General features: G+C 39.0%; 1 protein-coding gene across 5 annotated transcripts in view; it reads right to left on the bottom strand.

Annotated features, from left to right (window-relative positions):
- The window catches only part of WDFY3 (WD repeat and FYVE domain containing 3), an 840,855-nt gene that overhangs the window by 213,244 nt on the left and 607,819 nt on the right, over positions 1 to 19,792 (bottom strand). For 4 of the 5 annotated variants that reach the window (XM_053703393.1, XM_053703396.1, XM_053703394.1 and 1 more), the window contains 2 exons: positions 16,207 to 16,442; positions 4,230 to 4,364 (listed from right to left, as the gene is read on the bottom strand). In XM_053703393.1, the coding sequence (XP_053559368.1) occupies positions 4,230 to 4,364; positions 16,207 to 16,442 (371 nt within the window). The remainder of the gene's footprint in view (positions 1 to 4,229; positions 4,365 to 16,206; positions 16,443 to 19,792) is intronic. The other variant, XM_053703395.1, reaches the window with a different exon arrangement.

Here is a 19,792-nt window from a genome sequence, read left to right as displayed (position 1 = left end):
GTTCGTGCCTAATCGGGAAGTGCATGATAACGCTATCAGAACATTACACTTAATAGAACGAGTGCGGTGGAGGTGGGAGCCCACAGATGCTGAAAAAGCTTTAGATCGTTTGGACTGGGGGTTCCTCAGGGCATGCCTCGATAGATTTGGTTTTGGGAATTTATTAATGGTAAAAAGAATTCTTAGCATGCATGGAAACCCATCAGCTAGGGTCAAAGCTAACAGTATTTTGTCTAATAACTTTCGGATTTATAATGGAACAAGACAGGGGTTCCCTCTGTCCCCGCTACTTTTTGCGCTATCAATAGAAACTCTAGCAGCACAAATAGGGAGAACAGCAATATAAAAGGAGTTATAATAGGCCCAAATGAATATAAGCTTACGCTTTATGCGGATGATGTTTTGGTCACTATGACGTCCCAGAGTCGTTCTCTCCCACACCTTTTAACAGAGTTCACAAGATTTAATAGATTATCAAACTTCCTGATAAATACACAAAAATCAGAAATCCTCAATATAAACTTGGATAACGAACAGCTTGGCCTAATCAAATCAATATGTCCATATAGAATTCAACGACAAAAACTTAGATATTTGGGGGTTGAACTGACTCCCTCACCACTCCTACTATACCAATGTAATTACATCCCGATGCTAACTAGACTGAATAGTGACCATCAAAAATGGAAAGACAAACCTATGACGTGGTGGGGTCGCATACAGGCCATTAAAATGACCACTCTCCCTCAATTTTTGTACTTACTACAAACAGTTCCAATCCACTTCCCTCAAACATACTTAGCAAAAGTACAATCGGTTATAAATTTGTTTATTTGGGGAAAAATTATACCTCGAGTAAACAAAATAACTATGTATAGACCACTGGGAAAGGGAGAGCTGGGGGTACCACATCTAGAAAAATATTACAAGGCGGTTACTCTTGAACGTATTATAGACTGGCATAGAGACGCAGGACATAAAGCTTGGACAACCATAGACACATATATATTACAAAGTCCTTCTCTGGGGGCGTTATGTTGGATAAGCCCAACAATGAGACCAGATATTGCGAGAACATCAAATTTCTACTCACACATATTCAACAGCTGGGATGGATTAAGAGATAGCATATCTTCTAGAGTGTCACCTTTGTCACCTATAAAGTACAATGCCGAATTTCTAGGAGGGTTGGAACCTTTTACACTTAATACCGGAGAACTGGAATACACAGTACAGTTCATAACATTGATTAGTAATGGCAAACTAAAACAGAGACAAGAGTTAGCAGAACTAGCAGGGGGTAACTACTCCTCGTGGCTTAAATACGCGCAGCTATATCACCTCATTCAAAGTTCTGACCACAAAGAAGACTTATTGCGAACTCCCACCCCTTTTGAAAAATGATGTATTTCAGAATCACCCCCTACTGGCACTCTCTCCCTGGCAAGGGGTCTGTTAGAGGGAACAACTAGGTCTACCCTACCCACATACACAATAAGTTGGCAACAAGAGCTAGGCACTAACTTAGACGTGGAGGTCTGGGAAAATATTTTTTACAATACTCGTAAGTTGTCAGCATCACCAAAAATCCAGGAACTTAACCATAAAATATTAACAAGGTGATACCTGACGCCGGCACGTCTGAGTTATATATATCCAAAGACAGGAGGTGGCTGCTGGAGGGGATGCGGTAAAAGAGGTACTATGTTCCACATATGTTGGCAATGTGAGGTTCTTACACCTTTCTGGGTACAATGTGAAGCAAGTCTTCATATGGTGTTGGGGGAAGATTTTGAGCTGGATCCTAAAACAGCGATTCTAAACTATAAACCCCTCAAATTTTGTATTATTAGATGGCATGTGCTATTGATTAGTCTAAACAGCGCCAGAACTCTAATTGCCAGAAAATGGAAATCTACTCAACCCCCCACTAGAGCAGAATGGATTCAATATACTTCGACGCTTATGTCTCAGGAGGAGTATGTTCATTTCAGAAGAGGGACTCTTAACAAATTTTACAATATTACGTTTTATTGGGAATCACTTGGGAATTAGGTGGATTGAATAACAGGGTCTCATATTATTAATCTATCCTCTTTATTCTTGTGCTGTTTCTCTTTTTGTTCTCTGTTATCTCCATTTCTTTATGGGTCTGGATTAGGACACAATACTAATGATCTGATGTATAAACGATAGTAGGATTCTGCTTAAGTTTTTTTTTTTTTTTGGACAAATTTATATCTTATGAATGGTGAAGTTATAACTTATTATTTGATGCTGAAACAGCCAATTGATCTTAGTCATATTACTTAACCCACCTAAGTAATAGAACGTGGACATTAATGTCACTATAAAGGAATGACCAAAGAGACAAGGACATTGCTAAGGCGGGATGCTGTTCATTTCCCCATGAATATGGAATGTGTTGGTTGTTGAAAAAGTTTACTTGTATATATTATAAAATCTTCAATAAAGAATATTTAAAAAAAAATGTATACATTTACTATTATAATCATCATTTATTTATATTCCACATTGTTATGACAAAAGGTCCATGATAACCGAGCAATATGCTATTTACAAAAAATATAGTTACATAAACTATGTGGCAGGGTGCCCTATCAGTGAGCTAAACAAAAGGATTGGGGGGGGGAGTTCCCCCCATATTTTTCATGAAAAAAAAGGTTGAATTGGAAGCGTATACGATAAACAACACAAATGAGGAGAATCTGATGCATTTGCCAAGATAAGCCAAAATTTTATTGCTGATTGTACACATTGTATTTTTGGTAAATGTTTAAAACTCTGAAAGCTTGAGGCGATTCTTATAGAGGAAAGACTTTCCACAAAATCTCTAAAGAGGATTGTGAGGAAGTAATGAGATTACAGAAGAGAAAGCAGGTCTAAGGCAGAACCTGATGCTGGATAGAGACTAATCATTTGCGGGCATTTGAAGATATATAGGAGGTAAAGGTGTTTTTAAAAACATTGCATGTTAGGGTTATGTTTTTAAATTTTATTTTCAAGACTGAGGGAAACTAGTAGAGGTATTGGCAAAATTGCAGCAAATTAGGAACGATGGCTAAAGAAACCTGGTAGAGCCATTAATGAGCCGGACAGATAGCTCAGCATGCTAAGGCACTGTGGCTGAGCTCTGTAGCAACCCAAGGGTTGCAGGTTCGATCCTCTGCGAGGTCCACTCAGCATTTCATCCTTTCCGAGGTCGATAAAATGAGCAGCGCCTTGAGACCCTTATGGGTGATTAGCCGCGCTTTACAAGTACCCAATACAATGATGGATTACAGAGGCACCGACAAACAAATAGGGAGTTGCAGTAGTCAAGACAGGGTATATTGAGTGGATAAGGATCTCAGATGTGTGGCGACGGGTAAAGTCATGGGAGGTTTAAGTGACAACAGTGAGATCCAAGGTTTGGAAGAAAAAGATGAGCTCAGTTTTAGAGATGTTGAGCTTTGGAGCATAGCAGATCATCCAGGATGAGGTAGGTTTGTGATATATACATATATTCATTCTGAGCTATACATGTTTGTTTTGACTTAACAAAATTACTCAAATTTGCTTATGGGAACAAAGAATTAAACAAATTCCAATCTGGAAAGATTTTGAAGAGATTATTGAGTTTATTTAAAGATACAGTGAAGTAAAAATTAGACATTTATAACTTAAAAAAGTTGACACATGAAAAAAATATTTTCGTTATCCCTTTAATATAGTAAATGAAACTTAACAGCCTATTCCAATGTTAATGAATCTAGGCCAGTGTTTCTCAACCGTGGCCCTCAATTACCCCAACAGGCCATGTTTTCATTGTAGCTGAACTTGAGCACAGGTAAGATAATCAGCTGATCAGTAACCATGGTAACTAACATGTTTTCAGCCATCAGCTGATTATTCACCTGTGCTCTAGTTCAGCTATAATGAAAACATGGCCAATTGGGGGGTACTTGAGGACCGCGGTTACGCAACACTGATCTAGGCCAATCCAGAAAAAAACAACCACATAATGGATTTTCAAACCTTTTGTGGGAATGCTAGCTATAAACAAATAATTATCCATTTCTACAAAAGTGACTTAAGTTCCTTAAATTACAAGATAAGCCAATATTACACATGCATTTCTCATACTAAAACCATTATGCAATATTCTTAAACATAATATTTCTTGTGGCTTTTCATATGCTCAGGTAATTTCAGCACCTGATACTTACAGAATTCAGCATGGTTCTAAGCATTCCCAGGAGGAGTAAAGCAGCTTCAGTGCACACATTGTGGATGGAAGAGAACACATTTCCACTGGATGCAGGTACCCCAAAGATAAACGTCCAGATGGAGTCCAAATCAAACTAAAAGAACAAACATATAACAAATTAGTGGCACCTGCACACCACGGGCAACTTGACCTAACAGCTACAATTTAATGGGTGGTGCTGTTGGTGAGGCAATGTAGCTGTATTACCTCTTCTTTTCTCCTATGAGCTATACATATTAAAAGGGACAGTATACTGCAAAATTGCTTTTCCCTTAAAGGGACAGTCAAGTCCAAAATGACTAAAATAGGGAATGTCATTTTAAACAACTTTCCAATTTACTTATATCACCAATTTTGCTAATTTCTTAGACCTTGAAGACGGCCTCTAATCTGAATGCATTTTGACCACTAGAGGGCATTAGTTCATGTGTTTCAAATAAATAGCATTGAGCTCATACACGTGAAGTTAACCCTGGAGTGAGCACTGATTGGCTAAAATGCAAGTCTGTCAAAAGAACTGAAATAAGGGGGCAGTTTGCAGAGGCATAGTTACAAGGTAATCACAGAGTGAATATAAAGTGTATTTCTATAACAGTGTTGGTTTTGCAAAACTAAAGGAATTATCTTTCTTTTTAAACAACAAAAATTCTGGTGTTGACTGTCCCTTTAATGTGTTTCCAATGACTTGTTATACCACTTGCAGAGTATACAATCTATGTGAAATTGCGTGATTAGGTTTGTGTGTATGAATTAGCTGGTTTTGTGCTTTGGAACCACAGCCTATTGAAATGGGTTGAGCTTGCATGTAATATAAGATCTCATGTTATCACATTGTATATACATACTTGCTTCCTTATCTTATATTTGTCTGTAAACCAAAGCTTAATACTTAGGCCTATATTTATCAAAGTCTGGCGGACCTGATCCGACAGTGCGGATCAGGTCCGCCAGCCCTCGCTGAATACGGAGAGCAATACGCTCTCCGTATTCAACATTGCACCAGCAGCTCACAAGAGCTGCTGGTGCAACGCTGCCCCCTGCAGACTCGCGGCCAATCGGGGGGGTGTCAATCAACCCAATCGGGTTGATTTCCGGCGATGTCTGTCCGCCTGCTCAGAGCAGGCAGACAGGTTATGGAGCAGCGGTCTTTGTGACCGCTGCTTCATAACTGCTGTCTCTGGCGAGCCTGCAGGCTCCTTAGAGGCCCCTTAGAGAGAACACTGGAAAATTACCATTTTATTACTTAAAGTGAATGTAAACTTTGAGAAATGTGTGCCCGGTTTTTAAAAATGCTATTAAAAAACATAATTTATGCTTACCTGATAAATTTATTTCTCTTGTAGTGTATCCAGTCCACGGATCATCCATTACCTATGGGATATTAACTCCTCCCCAACAGGAAGTGCAAGAGGATTCACCCAGCAGAGCTGCTATATAGCTCCTCCCCTAACTGCCATTACCAGTCATTCGACCGAAAACATGCAGAGAAAGGAAAACCATAGGGTACAGTGGTGACTGTAGTTTAATGGAAAAATTACCTGCCTTAAAGTGACAGGGCGGGCCGTGGACTGGATACACTACAAGAGAAATAAATTTATCAGGTAAGCATAAATTATGTTTTCTCTTGTTAAGTGTATCCAGTCCACGGATCATCCATTACTTATGGGATACCAATACCAAAGCTAAAGTACACGGATGACGGGAGGGACAGGCAGGCTCTTTATACGGAAGGAACCACTGCCTGAAGAACCTTTCTCCCAAAAACAGCCTCCGAAGAAGCAAAAGTGTCAAATTTGTAAAATTTGGAAAAAGTATGAAGAGAAGACCAAGTTGCAGCCTTGCAAATCTGTTCAACAGAAGCCTCATTCTTAAAGGCCCAAGTGGAAGCCACAGCTCTAGTAGAATGTGCTGTAATTCTTTCAGGAGGCTGCTGTCCAGCAGTCTCATAGGCTAACCGTATTATGCTACGAAGCCAAAAGGAGAGAGAGGTAGCCGAAGCTTTTTGACCTCTCCTCTGACCAGAATAAACGACAAACAGGGAAGACGTTTGTCGAAAATCCTTAGTTGCCTGTAGATAAAATTTCAGGGCACGGACTACATCTAGATTGTGTAGCAGACGTTCCTTTTTCGAAGAAGGATTAGGACACAAAGATGGAACCACAATCTCTTGATTGATATTCCTGTTAGTGACCACCTTAGGTAGGAACCCAGGTTTAGTACGCAGAACTACCTTGTCTGAATGAAAAATCAGATAAGGAGAATCACAATGTAAGGCAGATAACTCAGAGACTCTTCAAGCCGAGGAAATCGCCATTAAAAACAGAACTTTCCAAGATAACAACTTGATATCAATGGAATGAAGGGGTTCAAACGGAACCCCCTGTAAAACATTAAGAACTAAGTTCAAACTCCATGGTGGAGCAACAGTTTTAAACACAGGCTTGATCCTAGCTAAAGCCTGACAAAAAGCTTGAACGTCCGAACTTCTGACAGACGTTTGTGTAAAAGAATGGACAGAGCTGAAATCTGTCCCTTTAAGGAACTAGCGGATAAACCCTTTTCTAAACCTTCTTGTAGGAAAGACAATATCCTCGGAATCCTAACCTTACTCCATGAGTAACTCTTGGATTCGCACCAATATAAGTATTTGCGCCATATCTTATGGTAAATCTTTCTGGTAACAGGCTTCCTAGCCTGTATTAAGGTATCAATAACCGACTCAGAAAAACCACGTTTTGATAAAATCAAGCATTCAATTTCCAAGCAGTCAGCTTCAGAGAAATTAGATTTTGATGTTTGAAGGGACCCTGGATCAGAAGGTCCTGTTTCAGAGGTAGCGACCAAGGTGGACAGGATGACATGTCCACTAGATCTGCATACCAAGTCCTGCGTGGCCATGCAGGCGCTATTAGAATCACTGATGCTCTCTCCTGTTTGATTCTGGCAATCAATCGAGGAAGCATCGGGAAGGGTGGAAACACATAAGCCATCCCGAAGGTCCAAGGTGCTGTCAAAGCATCTATCAGAACCGCTCCCGGATCCCTGGATCTGGACCCGTAACAAGGAAGCTTGGCGTTCTGTCGAGATGCCATGAGATCTATCTCTGGTTTGCCCCAACGTCGAAGTATTTGGGCAAAGACCTCCGGATGAAGTTCCCACTCCCCCGGATGAAAAGTCTGACGACTTAAGAAATCCGCCTCCCAGTTCTCCACTCCCGGGATGTGGATTGCTGACAGGTGGCAAGAGTGAGACTCTGCCCAGCGAATTATCTTTGATACTTCCATCATTGCTAGGGAGCTTCTTGTCCCTCCCTGATGGTTGATGTAAGCTACAGTCGTGATGTTGTCCGACTGAAACCTGATGAACCCCCGAGTTGTTAACTGGGGCCAAGCCAGAAGGGCATTGAGAACTGCTCTCAATTCCAGAATGTTTATTGGTAGGAGACTCTCCTCCTGATTCCATTGTCCCTGAGCCTTCAGAGAATTCCAGACAGTGCCCCAACCTAGTAGGCTGGCGTCTGTTGTTACAATTGTCCAGTCCGGCCTGCTGAATGGCATCCCCCTGGACAGATGTGGCCGAGAAAGCCACCATAGAAGAGAATTTCTGGTCTCTTGATCCAGATTCAGAGTAGGGGACAAGTCTGAGTAATCCCCATTCCACTGACTTAGCATGCACAATTGCAGCGGTCTGAGATGTAGACGTGCAAAGGGTACTATGTCCATTGCTGCTACCATTAAGCCGATCACCTCCATGCATTGAGCTACTGACGGGTGTTGAATGGAATGAAGGACACGGCATGCATTTTGAAGCTTTGTTAACCTGTCTTCTGTCAGGTAAATCTTCATTTCTACAGAATCTATAAGAGTCCCCAAGAAGGGAACTCTTGTGAGTGGAAAGAGAGAACTCTTCTTTTCGTTCACCTTCCATCCATGCGACCTTAGAAATGCCAGTACTAACTCTGTATGAGACTTGGCAGTTTGAAAGCTTGAAGCTTGTATCAGAATGTCGTCTAGGTACGGAGCTACCGCAATTCCTCGCGGTCTTAGTACCGCCAGAAGAGCACCCAGAACCTTTGTGAAGATTCTCTGAGCCGTAGCCAATCCGAATGGAAGAGCTACAAACTGGTAATGCCTGTCTAGAAAGGCAAACCTTAGATACCGGTAATGATCTTTGTGAATCGGTATGTGAAGGTAAGCATCCTTTAAATCCACTGTGGTCATGTACTGACCCTTTTGGATCATGGGTAAAATTGTCCGAATAGTTTCCATTTTGAACGATGGAACTCTTAGGAATTTGTTTAGGATCTTTAAATCCAAGATTGGCCTGAAAGTTCCCTCTTTTTTGGGAACCACAAACAGATTTGAGTAAAACCCTTGTCCTTGTTCCGACCGCGGAACCGGATGGATCACTCCCATTAATAAAAGATCTTGTACGCAGCGTAGAAACGCCTCTTTCTTTATTTGGTTTGTTGACAACCTTGACAGATGAAATCTCCCTCTTGGGGGAGAGAATTTGAAGTCTAGAAGGTATCCCTGAGATATGATCTCTAACGCCCAGGGATCCTGGACATCTCTTGCCCAAGCCTGGGCGAAGAGAGAAAGTCTGCCCCCCACTAGATCCGTTCCCGGATCAGGGGCCCTCGATTCATGCTGTCTTAGGGGCAGCAGCAGGTTTCCTGGCCTGCTTGCCCTTGTTCCAGGACTGGTTAGGTCTCCAGCCTTGTCTGTAGCGAGCAACAGCTCCTTCCTGTTTTGGTGCAGAGGAAGTTGATGCTGCTCCTGCTTTGAAATTACGAAAGGAACGAAAATTAGACTGTCTAGCCTTAGGTTTGGCTCTGTCTTGAGGCAGGGCATGGCCTTTACCTCCTGTAATGTCAGCGATAATTTCTTTCAACCCGGGCCCGAATAAGGTCTGCCCTTTGAAAGGTATATTAAGCAATTTAGATTTAGAAGTAACGTCAGCTGACCCGGATTTTAGCCACAGTGCTCTGCGTGCCTGAATGGCGAATCCGGAATTCTTAGCCGTAAGTTTAGTTAAATGTACTACGGCATCTGAAATAAATGAGTTAGCTAACTTAAGGGCTTTAAGCTTGTGTGTAATCTCATCTAATGGAGCTGATTCAAGTGTCTCTTCCAGAGACTCAAACCAAAATGCTGCTGCAGCCGTGACAGGCGCAATGCATGCAAGAGGTTGCAATATAAAACCTTGTTGAACAAACATTTTCTTAAGGTAACCCTCTAACTTTTTATCCATTGGATCTGAAAAGGCACAGCTATCCTCCACCGGGATAGTGGTACGCTTAGCTAAAGTAGAAACTGCTCCCTCCACCTTAGGGACCGTTTGCCATAAGTCCCGTGTGGTGGCGTCTATTGGAAACATCTTTCTAAATATCGGAGGGGGTGAGAACGGCACACCGGGTCTATCCCACTCCTTAGTAACAATTTCAGTAAGTCTCTTAGGTATAGGAAAAACGTCAGTACTCGCTGGTACCGCAAAATATTTATCCAACCTACACATTTTCTCTGGTATTGCAACTGTGTTACAATCATTCAGAGCCGCTAACACCTCCCCTAGTAATACACGGAGGTTTTCCAGCTTAAATTTAAAATTTGAAATATCTGAATCCAGTTTGTTTGGATCAGAACCGTCACCCGCAGAATGAAGCTCTCCGTCCTCATGTTCTGCAAATTGTGACGCAGTGTCTGACATGGCCCTAATATTATCAGCGCACTCTGTTCTCACCCCAGAGTGATCACGCTTACCTCTTAGTTCTGGTAATTTAGCCAAAACTTCAGTCATAACAGTAGCCATATCCTGTAATGTGATTTGTAATGGCCACCCAGATGTACTCGGCGCTACAATATCACGCACCTCCCGAGCGGGAGATGCAGGTACTGACACGTGAGGCGAGTTAGTCGGCATAACTCTCCCCTCGTTGTTTGGTGAAATATGTTCAATTTGTACAGATTGACTTTTATTTAAAGTAGCATCAATACAGTTAGTACATAAATTTCTATTGGGCTCCACTTTGGCTTTAGCACATATAGCACAGATATCTTCCTCTGAATCAGACATGTTTAACACACTAGCAAATAAACTAGCAACTTGGAAATACTTTTCAAGTAATTTACTATAATATGAAAACGTACTGTGCCTATAAGAAGCACAGAAAAAGTTATGACAGTTGAAAATTAATAAACTGAAAAGTTATAGCAGAAAAAAAAAAAAAATACAGAAATAAACGTTTTTTTTATCACAGTCAACTACAATCTCACAGCTCTGCTGTGAGTGATTACCTCCCTCAAAACAAGTTTTGAAGACCCCTGAGTTCTGTAGAGATGAACCGGATCATGCAGGGAAGACAATAAACTTCTGACTGAATTTTTTGATGCGTAGCAAAAGCACCCTCCCCCTCACACATAACAGTGAGAGAGATCAGTAAACTGTCATAAATTAAATAAAACGACTGCCAAGTGGAAAAAAATAGTGCCCAAAACATTTTTTCACCCAGTACCTCAGAAAATTAAACGATTTTACATGCCAGCAAAAAACGTTTAACATTAATAAATTGAGTGTTATTAAAAAGCCTGTTGCTAGTCCCTGCAAATAAGGCTAAAGTTTTATGCATACAGTATAATTCCAGTGAAGTGCCATTCCCCAGAATACTGAAGTGTAAAATATACATACATGACAGCCTGATACCAGTTGCTGCTACTGCATTTAAGGCTGAGTTTACATTATATCGGTATGGCAGAATTTTCTCATCAATTCCATTGTCAGAAAATAATAAGCTGCTACATACCTCTTTGCAGATTAATCTGCCCGCTGTCCCCTGATCTGAAGTTTACCTCTCCTCAGATGGCCGAGAAACAGCAATATGATCTTAACTACTCCGGCTAAAATCATAGAAAAACTCAGGTAGATTCTTCTTCAAATTCTACCAGAGAAGGAATAACACACTCCGGTGCTATTATAAAATAACAAACTTTTGATTGAAGGTATGAAACTAAGTATAATCACCACAGTCCTCTCACACATCCTATCTATTCGTTGGGTGCAAGAGAATGACTGGTAATGGCAGTTAGGGGAGGAGCTATATAGCAGCTCTGCTGGGTGAATCCTCTTGCACTTCCTGTTGGGGAGGAGTTAATATCCCATAAGTAATGGATGATCCGTGGACTGGATACACTTAACAAGAGAAAACAGGGGCACTTTCATTCATCAAAATTTACCTTTTAGCCATTTTGTTAAAATACCTTTTCTTCTTGCAAAGCTGGAGCAGCGCTTCCTCCGCCGGCTGTCGCTCGTCTCTTCTTACGTCAGCAATGACAAATCCGGCTTCCTCCAATCACAGCTTCCCCCCCCCCCAGAGCAAACATTGCCCGAGGCCATGCCGTGATTGGAGGAATCCGGAGTCTTCATTTCTGACCTATGAAGAGACGAGCGACGGGTGAGGGAAGCGCTGCTTTGGCTTTGCAAGAAGAAAAGGTACTTTAAAAAAACCCGGCTAAAATGTAAACTTTGATGAATGAAAGTGCCCCCGTTTTTAATAAGATTTTTAAAAACTGGGCACACATTCCTCAAAGTTTACATTCACTTTAACCATCCTGCACCCCACTGGGAGAGTAATTTCTTCTGCTGGTTGTGTTTACTTTGGCTTGTCAATAACATAGACTCTAGTATAGAATCTTTCATTATAGGTGCGGATACCACAGGCTAAATCACCTATTTTAAATGCTGAAATAAGGGTAAACGCGCTACCTGTAAACAATTTAATACATTCCAGTTGGTAAAATGGATCAATTTAAAGGGGAGAAACATTTTTTATAAACTGTCCCTTTAAGGTCACAAAGTGTTTTCTTGTAAGTTTTAATTTCTGGACCATGTACCATTTAGTAGCCCTACTTTAAATGGTTTCTAGTGTCTACTCAAGTCACACTGTGACACACTGTATGTAGTGTCTTCTCCAGATCATGGATAATTATTTTCCACACTGTGAAAAGGAGTCATGGATGAAATTGGATTGTAAGGTGCCTATATAACAACAATCTGGAATTTTTTTAAAAGATAAACTACTGTATACATTTAATTCTGAAAAAAATAATATTAAGGAAAAAAGGCTGATTTTTACACCCAATCCAGCCTGATGTACACTAAGGCGAACCAAACATTTTTTGTATGTATTATAACAGAGCAGCCGCCTGCTGCCAAATATCTGCAGGCAAAATCATGTTTTTGTATTACTAACTGAATTTCATTCTCCTACAAAAAAGCAACACTGAGCTCTAAGAGAGTACGATAGCAGCTGAGGTTGCCTGTGCCAGCTGGAACATAAACCAGTAGCAAAATGCAAATAACAGGAGTAATGTGTTCTCAATCAGAGAGAATGATTTGTGCACACTAGCGGCTGTCAAAGGCATATTACATCTCAATTTTCCTCAGAGTGCTATGTTTTCAATATGTTGGATAAGTACAAACGGGAAATTAGGCACTAACATAACCACTTGGGTAATGCTGTAAATCAGAGGGCAAGAAAGAGAAAGGAAAAATAAAAATAAACTTTTAAAGGAATATTTTACTGCATGTAATTGGTAAGAGCATCATCATTGCATTAGTGCCCCTAACTACTGGTTTGATCACATTGTATTATTTTATAATTATTGGCAAGTTAATGGCAGCAGATGAGCCGTATTCAGTATTGCAGAGATGACAGTCAGCCATTTAATTGTTGCCGAGAGGACAGTCAGCCATTTTATTGTTTATTGGACACACTTTTTTTCATTATCGATTCAGTGGAAAAAAAGGCCCTTCAGTTAATATGTGCTAGCACTGATAATCCAAATTCTTTATACTTCAGGACACATTTACAGGGATATTTTTCATTTATCGAATTCCCAGCAAAACACTTTTCAAATTATTATTGAACACCCCAAAAAGTGTTTTTCCTATGGCTATACGCATGGGCAAAATGCACTGAAATTACCTCTGCTAGGAAGGAACTTTACCAAGCAGATACTAACGCTACATGTTCAATTGAATAAAGTAAAAAAAAAAAAACAAAAAAAAAAAAAAAAAAAAAAAAAGCATTTTTAAACTAATAAAAAATGATGAATGTAATATATCCAATATGGAAATCATACTTTCGATAGACTTTAAATCTTCCCTTTTTTAATATAGCGATGAAATTCTAATACCCTGAGCTCCAGCTGCCCACTTCAAAAGTAATTTTTTTTGTGAGCTTACAGTTCTCCAATCGTCACGCTAGCCACAAAAAAAATAAATAAAAAAAATTGTATTAGTACCTTATGGCTAGATCTCTGATTGGATAACAGTTTGAACTGTTAGCTCACACAAAAAAATTACTTTTGAAGTGGACGGCTGGAGCACGGTATCAGAATTTCATTGCTATATTAAAAAGTATGGTATATCGTATCTTCATTAGAATGGATGAATTAAAGTCCATCTAAAATATTGGGTTTCATGTCCCGCTTTAAGCCTCTTTTATTTAAGCTGGCATGGGCACATGCTAAACTAACTAAATGTAGGGTTTAGTATATTGTGACAAACATATAAAGAAGAACTTAATATAAAGAGGAACAACTAAAACAAAACAACAAGAACCAAAACCAGTTGATTAAATATTTTTTTAAACCAATGCTACATATATTTATTATATATTTATATTTAATATGAATGGCTTCACATTTACAATTCCCATAATTTGTTTTAACTGAACATTCTAACAAGTCAGCTGGTTTGTGGTTGGAATAAATGGACAGCACACAAACAAAAAGTTGTAGTTAAAAAATACATAATAAAAGAAATATTCATTTATCCTGACCAATTTCTTGGATAGTCCTAAAAATACTATCCAGGAATGTAAAGGTTACATTATACTACCGTATCAAATTATTACACATGTATACCTAGACATTAGCTGTTTAAAGAGATATAAAAAAAGTTGGTTTCATTTTTGTACTAAAACAAAAAAAAAAAACACTAAGCAGTGGGTTATAACAGAAGTCATTGCAAAATGTATTATTCAGTATATTGAAAGGATTTTAAAGGGACATGAAACATGATTTTCTTATATGATTTAGAAATAACATGCAATTTTAAACAACATTGCAATTTACTTCTATTATTTAATTTGCTTAATTCTCTTGATATCCATTGTTGAAAAACATCTAAAAACAGGTCCAGTAGCTGCTGATTGGTGGCTGCACATAGATGTCTCCTGTGATTGTCTCACCCATGTGCCTTGCTATTTCTTCATCAAAGGATGTCTGATGTATGAAGCAAATTAAATAATAGAAGTAAATTGCAATGTTGTTTAAAATTGTTTTCTCTGTCTGAATCATGAAAGAAACATTTTGAGTTTCATGTCCCTTTAACTTTTCCTTTTTTTTTAAATTCAATTTTTGCAGGGACCATTAGTTCCTGTAATATCAATATAATAATATAATATAAAATGGCTGGAGCTAGTGCAGTGTTTTGCCTTTCTGTAGAGACCACAGCCTTTTTGTGGGGCTGAAACAGGAAGTAATGGTGTATCAAATCCAAAAACTGGAAAACAGTACACATACATGTATAGGACATGGAAATACTTGCCAAGTCCAGACCAAACTGTAATATCAATATCATTTCCAGCCTCCAAAATAATAAAATACTTTTATTTCTTAAATGTTGGGTCCATAGGCATAGTTAATAGCTGTAACTTTGCCTATGAAATAACATTTTTTTATTATTTTGGAGTCTGGAAATGATATTGATATTAAATTTTGGTCTGAACTTGGTGAGCCTTTTCCACACCCCATACATGTAAGTGTGCTCTTTTCCTTTTTTTGGGATTTGATACACCATTACTTCTTGTCTCAGCCCCACAAAGAGGGTCTCTACAGAAAGGCAAGACACTGCACTAGCTCCAACCATTTTCTTGCCCTTGCTCAGTAGAGGACTTTTGCTGCAAACATATCACAGTAAAACTTAATTTTTATGATGGTAGCTCCCTTATCTCACTAAAGGCAGTGGCTACACAGAGAATTCCTGTGTGCTAATTATGCAAACACGTTTTTTGATGTTTTTAATGCTGTCTTTTTTAGGTTTACTTTGATTTAACATATTTTGTTTACTAAAGGAGCACGGTTTCATATCCGTTTAATATTTATTTAGTATTTCTCTGAGAAAAGCAAACAATGCAGTATGAGCTCTCCTTGGTAGCCAAATAAAGTGATTAAATATGATGTAACCAGGGGCGTATTTTGGCCTAGGCAAACAAGGCACTTGCCTAGGGCGGCAGATTTGGGAGGGGCAGCACATTTTTTGTTGCTTTATTCGTAACAAGTTTATATTTATTTTAGAAGTATTATACAGGTATATAATGGGAGATTTTGCCTAAAGAGCTTACATTCTAGGGAAGGTATAATAAGAGATTGCCCATGGATCTTACAGTTTAGAGGTGCATGTGTGTGAACATTTATTTTGAAAATGCCAAAAAAATATCATATTACTCCCTGACCAAAACATCATATGGCCAAAAAAGGCCTAAAACATTGGGGGGGGGGAGCAGAATTTTGAGTGCTTAAGGCAGCACAAAACCTAAATAACGCCACTGGATGTAACTAAAGCCAGCCATGATATATTTATGGAACAGGAGGATAAGTCGACACAAGAAAACCTGACTATATTAGGTTTTAAAGAAAAAAAAAATTGCAAAATTCTTATTTTCAGATTGGTTTGGGAGCAAAGCCAAGAACTACATCTGTAACTAACACCACCAAACCTACTGTGCTATCCATGTAATCAGAGGACAAAAAGACGTCATCTTCTAGTTTACCAGTTCTCTTATCAGTAAAGTAGTGTTCAAAGTGCTTCCATCTCTATAGAGGTTAAGTGCTCAATAAATAGATGTGCATACCGTACTGCTCAATTCCTACCTGACAACTGCGGATACTTCGGTTGCTGGTGACAGGTGCACTGACCTGCAAGTTTTCAGGCAGTTCAGTGACTGGCTGCTGGAGGAACAGCGCCATGAGTAGAAAATACAGCGCTGGTACATTAGTGTGCTTTGGAAGAAGTGACTGAAGAACTGGAAAGCCAGGGAAATGACAGGCGTCACGGTTAATTTCCCTGAGTGTTGATCTCCCACCCGCACTCCTTCCAACGTTAAAACCTTAAGGGGAGATAACAAAAATAGCTGTACTACTTACAATACAGGTCATTTTAAAATGCAGGAAAATAATCAGTTAACTATGAACAGAAAGAGAATATCCAATTTATTAAAGGGGCACCATCATAACTCCTAACATACTAATGCCATAATAAAATGTTCTAATTATAATTATTATATTAATACTCATTGATAACTATGCTTTAGATCTTTGTATAAGGGTTGAAAAGACAGTTAAAAAAAAGTGTTGAGGGCGTGGAAGGACTATATCACACACTTAGTGACCCTAGAGAGGTATCCGTATGTTCAGCAAATGGAGTTTTATTGCAATATGGAATTTCTATGGGAGGACTATCTGCCGTCATAGTAAGCAACCGATTTGTTACTCTGACTATAGTTAAGAATTGTATTAGGCTTATTATCGCTTAGATTCCAGACCTGATTTTAGAACAAGTTTACCATTACTTTAAGCATTTTATTATCACATAATAAATATTTATTTAATGCAGTAGAATAAAATTGTAAAACTTAGTCATTTCTGTTAAACAAAAGCTTATAAGAGATACACAAATATAATCAAATGGGAAAAACTACAATATAAAGTTGTGCTATACTGAAGAAAAGGGTATATTTTTTCCCCCTCAAGAATTAACTCAAATAGATGCCTAAAATGCAATGTGAAAAGATAATGTGCTGCAGAAACACTGCCAAAACAGAGCTGGGCATTTTAGGTTACATGACCTGCTTTTCAATAATTACCAACATTTTCAAACACAACTTGTCTATAATAAAGATGTAACCACATCTCAGAATGCCATAGTCTATTTTATGCCTTTAGTATACAACTCACTGAAATAATCTCATGAAGACTTTTCAATGTAAAATAATTAACACTCTTTATATTAGATCCTAGAACAAATAAAAGCAGAAGACTGTGAGACACAGTAAAATTAATCAGCAAAATCTAAAATGGTTAAACTCAAAATGGTTAAACTCAAAATGTAATTCTTCATAAAATGTTAAATTATAATTAAAAAAAAAACTTTATATATATACATACCTACTATTCCTGTAATTGATGCTGTCAAGTGCTGACATAATAAATATGCAGCTTTGAGAAAATCTGATTTCAGAATTCTTTAATAATTTTACTGATATTTTTTTCAACAATTATAAATAGTTGAAAGCACTGCTTCAAACACGTAAACCCTCCTGATCCTACCTAGATATGCTCTTCAATAAAGGATACCAAGAGAATAAAACAATTTGGAACCAGAAGTAAATTGGAAACGTTTTTTTAAAAACTGTCTGCTCTACCTGCATTATAGTATAGTTAATATTTACAACAAATATTTGTTGCAATAAATGTGTCCCTAAAAAGAAAATATGATGTAATAAAAAAGCGTAGCTATTGTTCAGAACATCAAATTCATCTGTTACTTTTCCATACATTTTGTAGATCAAACCTAAAATGCTAAATTTTAGCTCCAGTTTGCACAGCATTCTTGATTTTATTTAATATATCTAAAACATTGGTTTTAAAACCAGTCCCCAGACCTCCCTAACAGGTCAGAGTTTGTGGATATCTGAACTGGAGCACAGGTGAAATAATCAGCTGATTAGTAAACATAGTTATTTTACCTGCACTCAAAGGTAATCCTGAAAACCTGGCCTGTTAGGGAGGCCTGAGGAGACGTTTGAAAAACATATACAAATCCTGAATTCCAAAATCCAAACTTATTCTTAAGTCCAGACTTTTTAATTAATATTTATAAATTTTATAATCAAAAATCTTCTCTACTGGGGCCCCATCCAGATTTTGCACGGGTTTGGTATCACATATACGGCGTAACATAGAAGTTACGCTCGTATATTTCTGCCTTCGCCCGTATTTTCTTGGCCCATAGACTGACATGCAAAACACGCGCAGTTTGGTATCCAATATACAGCGTAAGGACTTACGTGGCGAAAATTTTGAAATATTACTCCATTTTCACCTTGCCACAAAATGCAGGCGTAGCAAGCCTTGCGCTGAGTATTGGAGCACCGTAACTCCCTAAAATGCGCAATGTTTATCTACCTGTCAACCGCAATCCCACACCGCAATACCTAATAAAGTGTTTAACCCCTAAACCGCCGCTCCCGGACCCCGCCGCCACCTACATTAAATTTATTACCCCCTAATCTGACCCCCCTACACTGCCGCCACCTACATTAAATGTATGACCCCCCTACACCGCCGCCACCTATATTAAATATATTACCCCCTAATCTGACCCCCCTACACTGCCGCCACCTATATTAAATATATTACCCCCTAATCTGACCCCCCTACACCGCCGCCACCTATATTAAATATATTACCCCGTAATTTGACCCCCCTACACCACCGCCACCTATATTAAATATATTACCCCCTAATCTGACCCTCCTACACCGTCGCCATCTATATTAAATATATTAACCCCTAATCTGACCCCACTACACCGCCGCCACCTATATTAAATATATTACCCCCTAATCTGACCCCCCTACACTGCCGCCACCTATATTAAATATATTAACCCCAACACCCCCTAACTTAATTATTATTTAAATAAATCTAAATAATATTTAAATAAACTAAACTATATTACAAAAAAAAGCAAACACTAAATTAAAAAAATTAAAAAATATTACAAGAAGTTTAATCTAATTACACCTAATCTAAGCACCCTAATAAAATAAAAAAGCCCCCCAAAATAATAAAATTTCCCTACCCTAAACTAAATTACAAATAGCCCTTAAAAGGGCTTTTTGCGGGGCATTGCCCCAAAGTAATCCGCTCTTTTACCTGTAAAAAAAGAACAATCCCCCCCAACATTGCAACCCACCACCCACACACCCCTACTCTAAAACCCACCCGATCCCCCCTTAAAAAAACCTAAGTCTAACCCCCAAGTGGTCCTTACCTGTCCTGAAGACCGGCGGAGAAGGTCCTGTTCCAGGCGGTGAAGTCTTCTTCCAAGCGGCGACCTCTTCTACTTCCAGGAACCAGCCGGCGCGGAGCGGAGGAGTTGAAGACTGATGGCCGCAGAGCTGAAGACGGTCGATTCTGGAACTGAAGACCGCGGAGCCATGGAGCGTGGAGGATCCTCTTCATATGATCTCCGCCGTACACTGAATAGGAATTCAAGGTACGCGATTAAAAATGGCGTCCCTTGAATTCCTATTGGCTGATTAGAGCCTTCAAATTCAAATCAGCCAATCGGATGACAGCTACTGTAATTCTATTGGCTGATTTGAATAGCCAATAGAATAAGAGCTACTGTAATTCTATTGGCTGATTTGGCTCAGCGGTCATCGGTCTTCAA

Source organism: Bombina bombina, chromosome 2, assembly GCF_027579735.1.
Source record: "Bombina bombina isolate aBomBom1 chromosome 2, aBomBom1.pri, whole genome shotgun sequence".
Classification (NCBI taxonomy): domain Eukaryota; kingdom Metazoa; phylum Chordata; class Amphibia; order Anura; family Bombinatoridae; genus Bombina; species Bombina bombina.
This window is presented reverse-complemented; position numbering and strand designations above follow the sequence as displayed.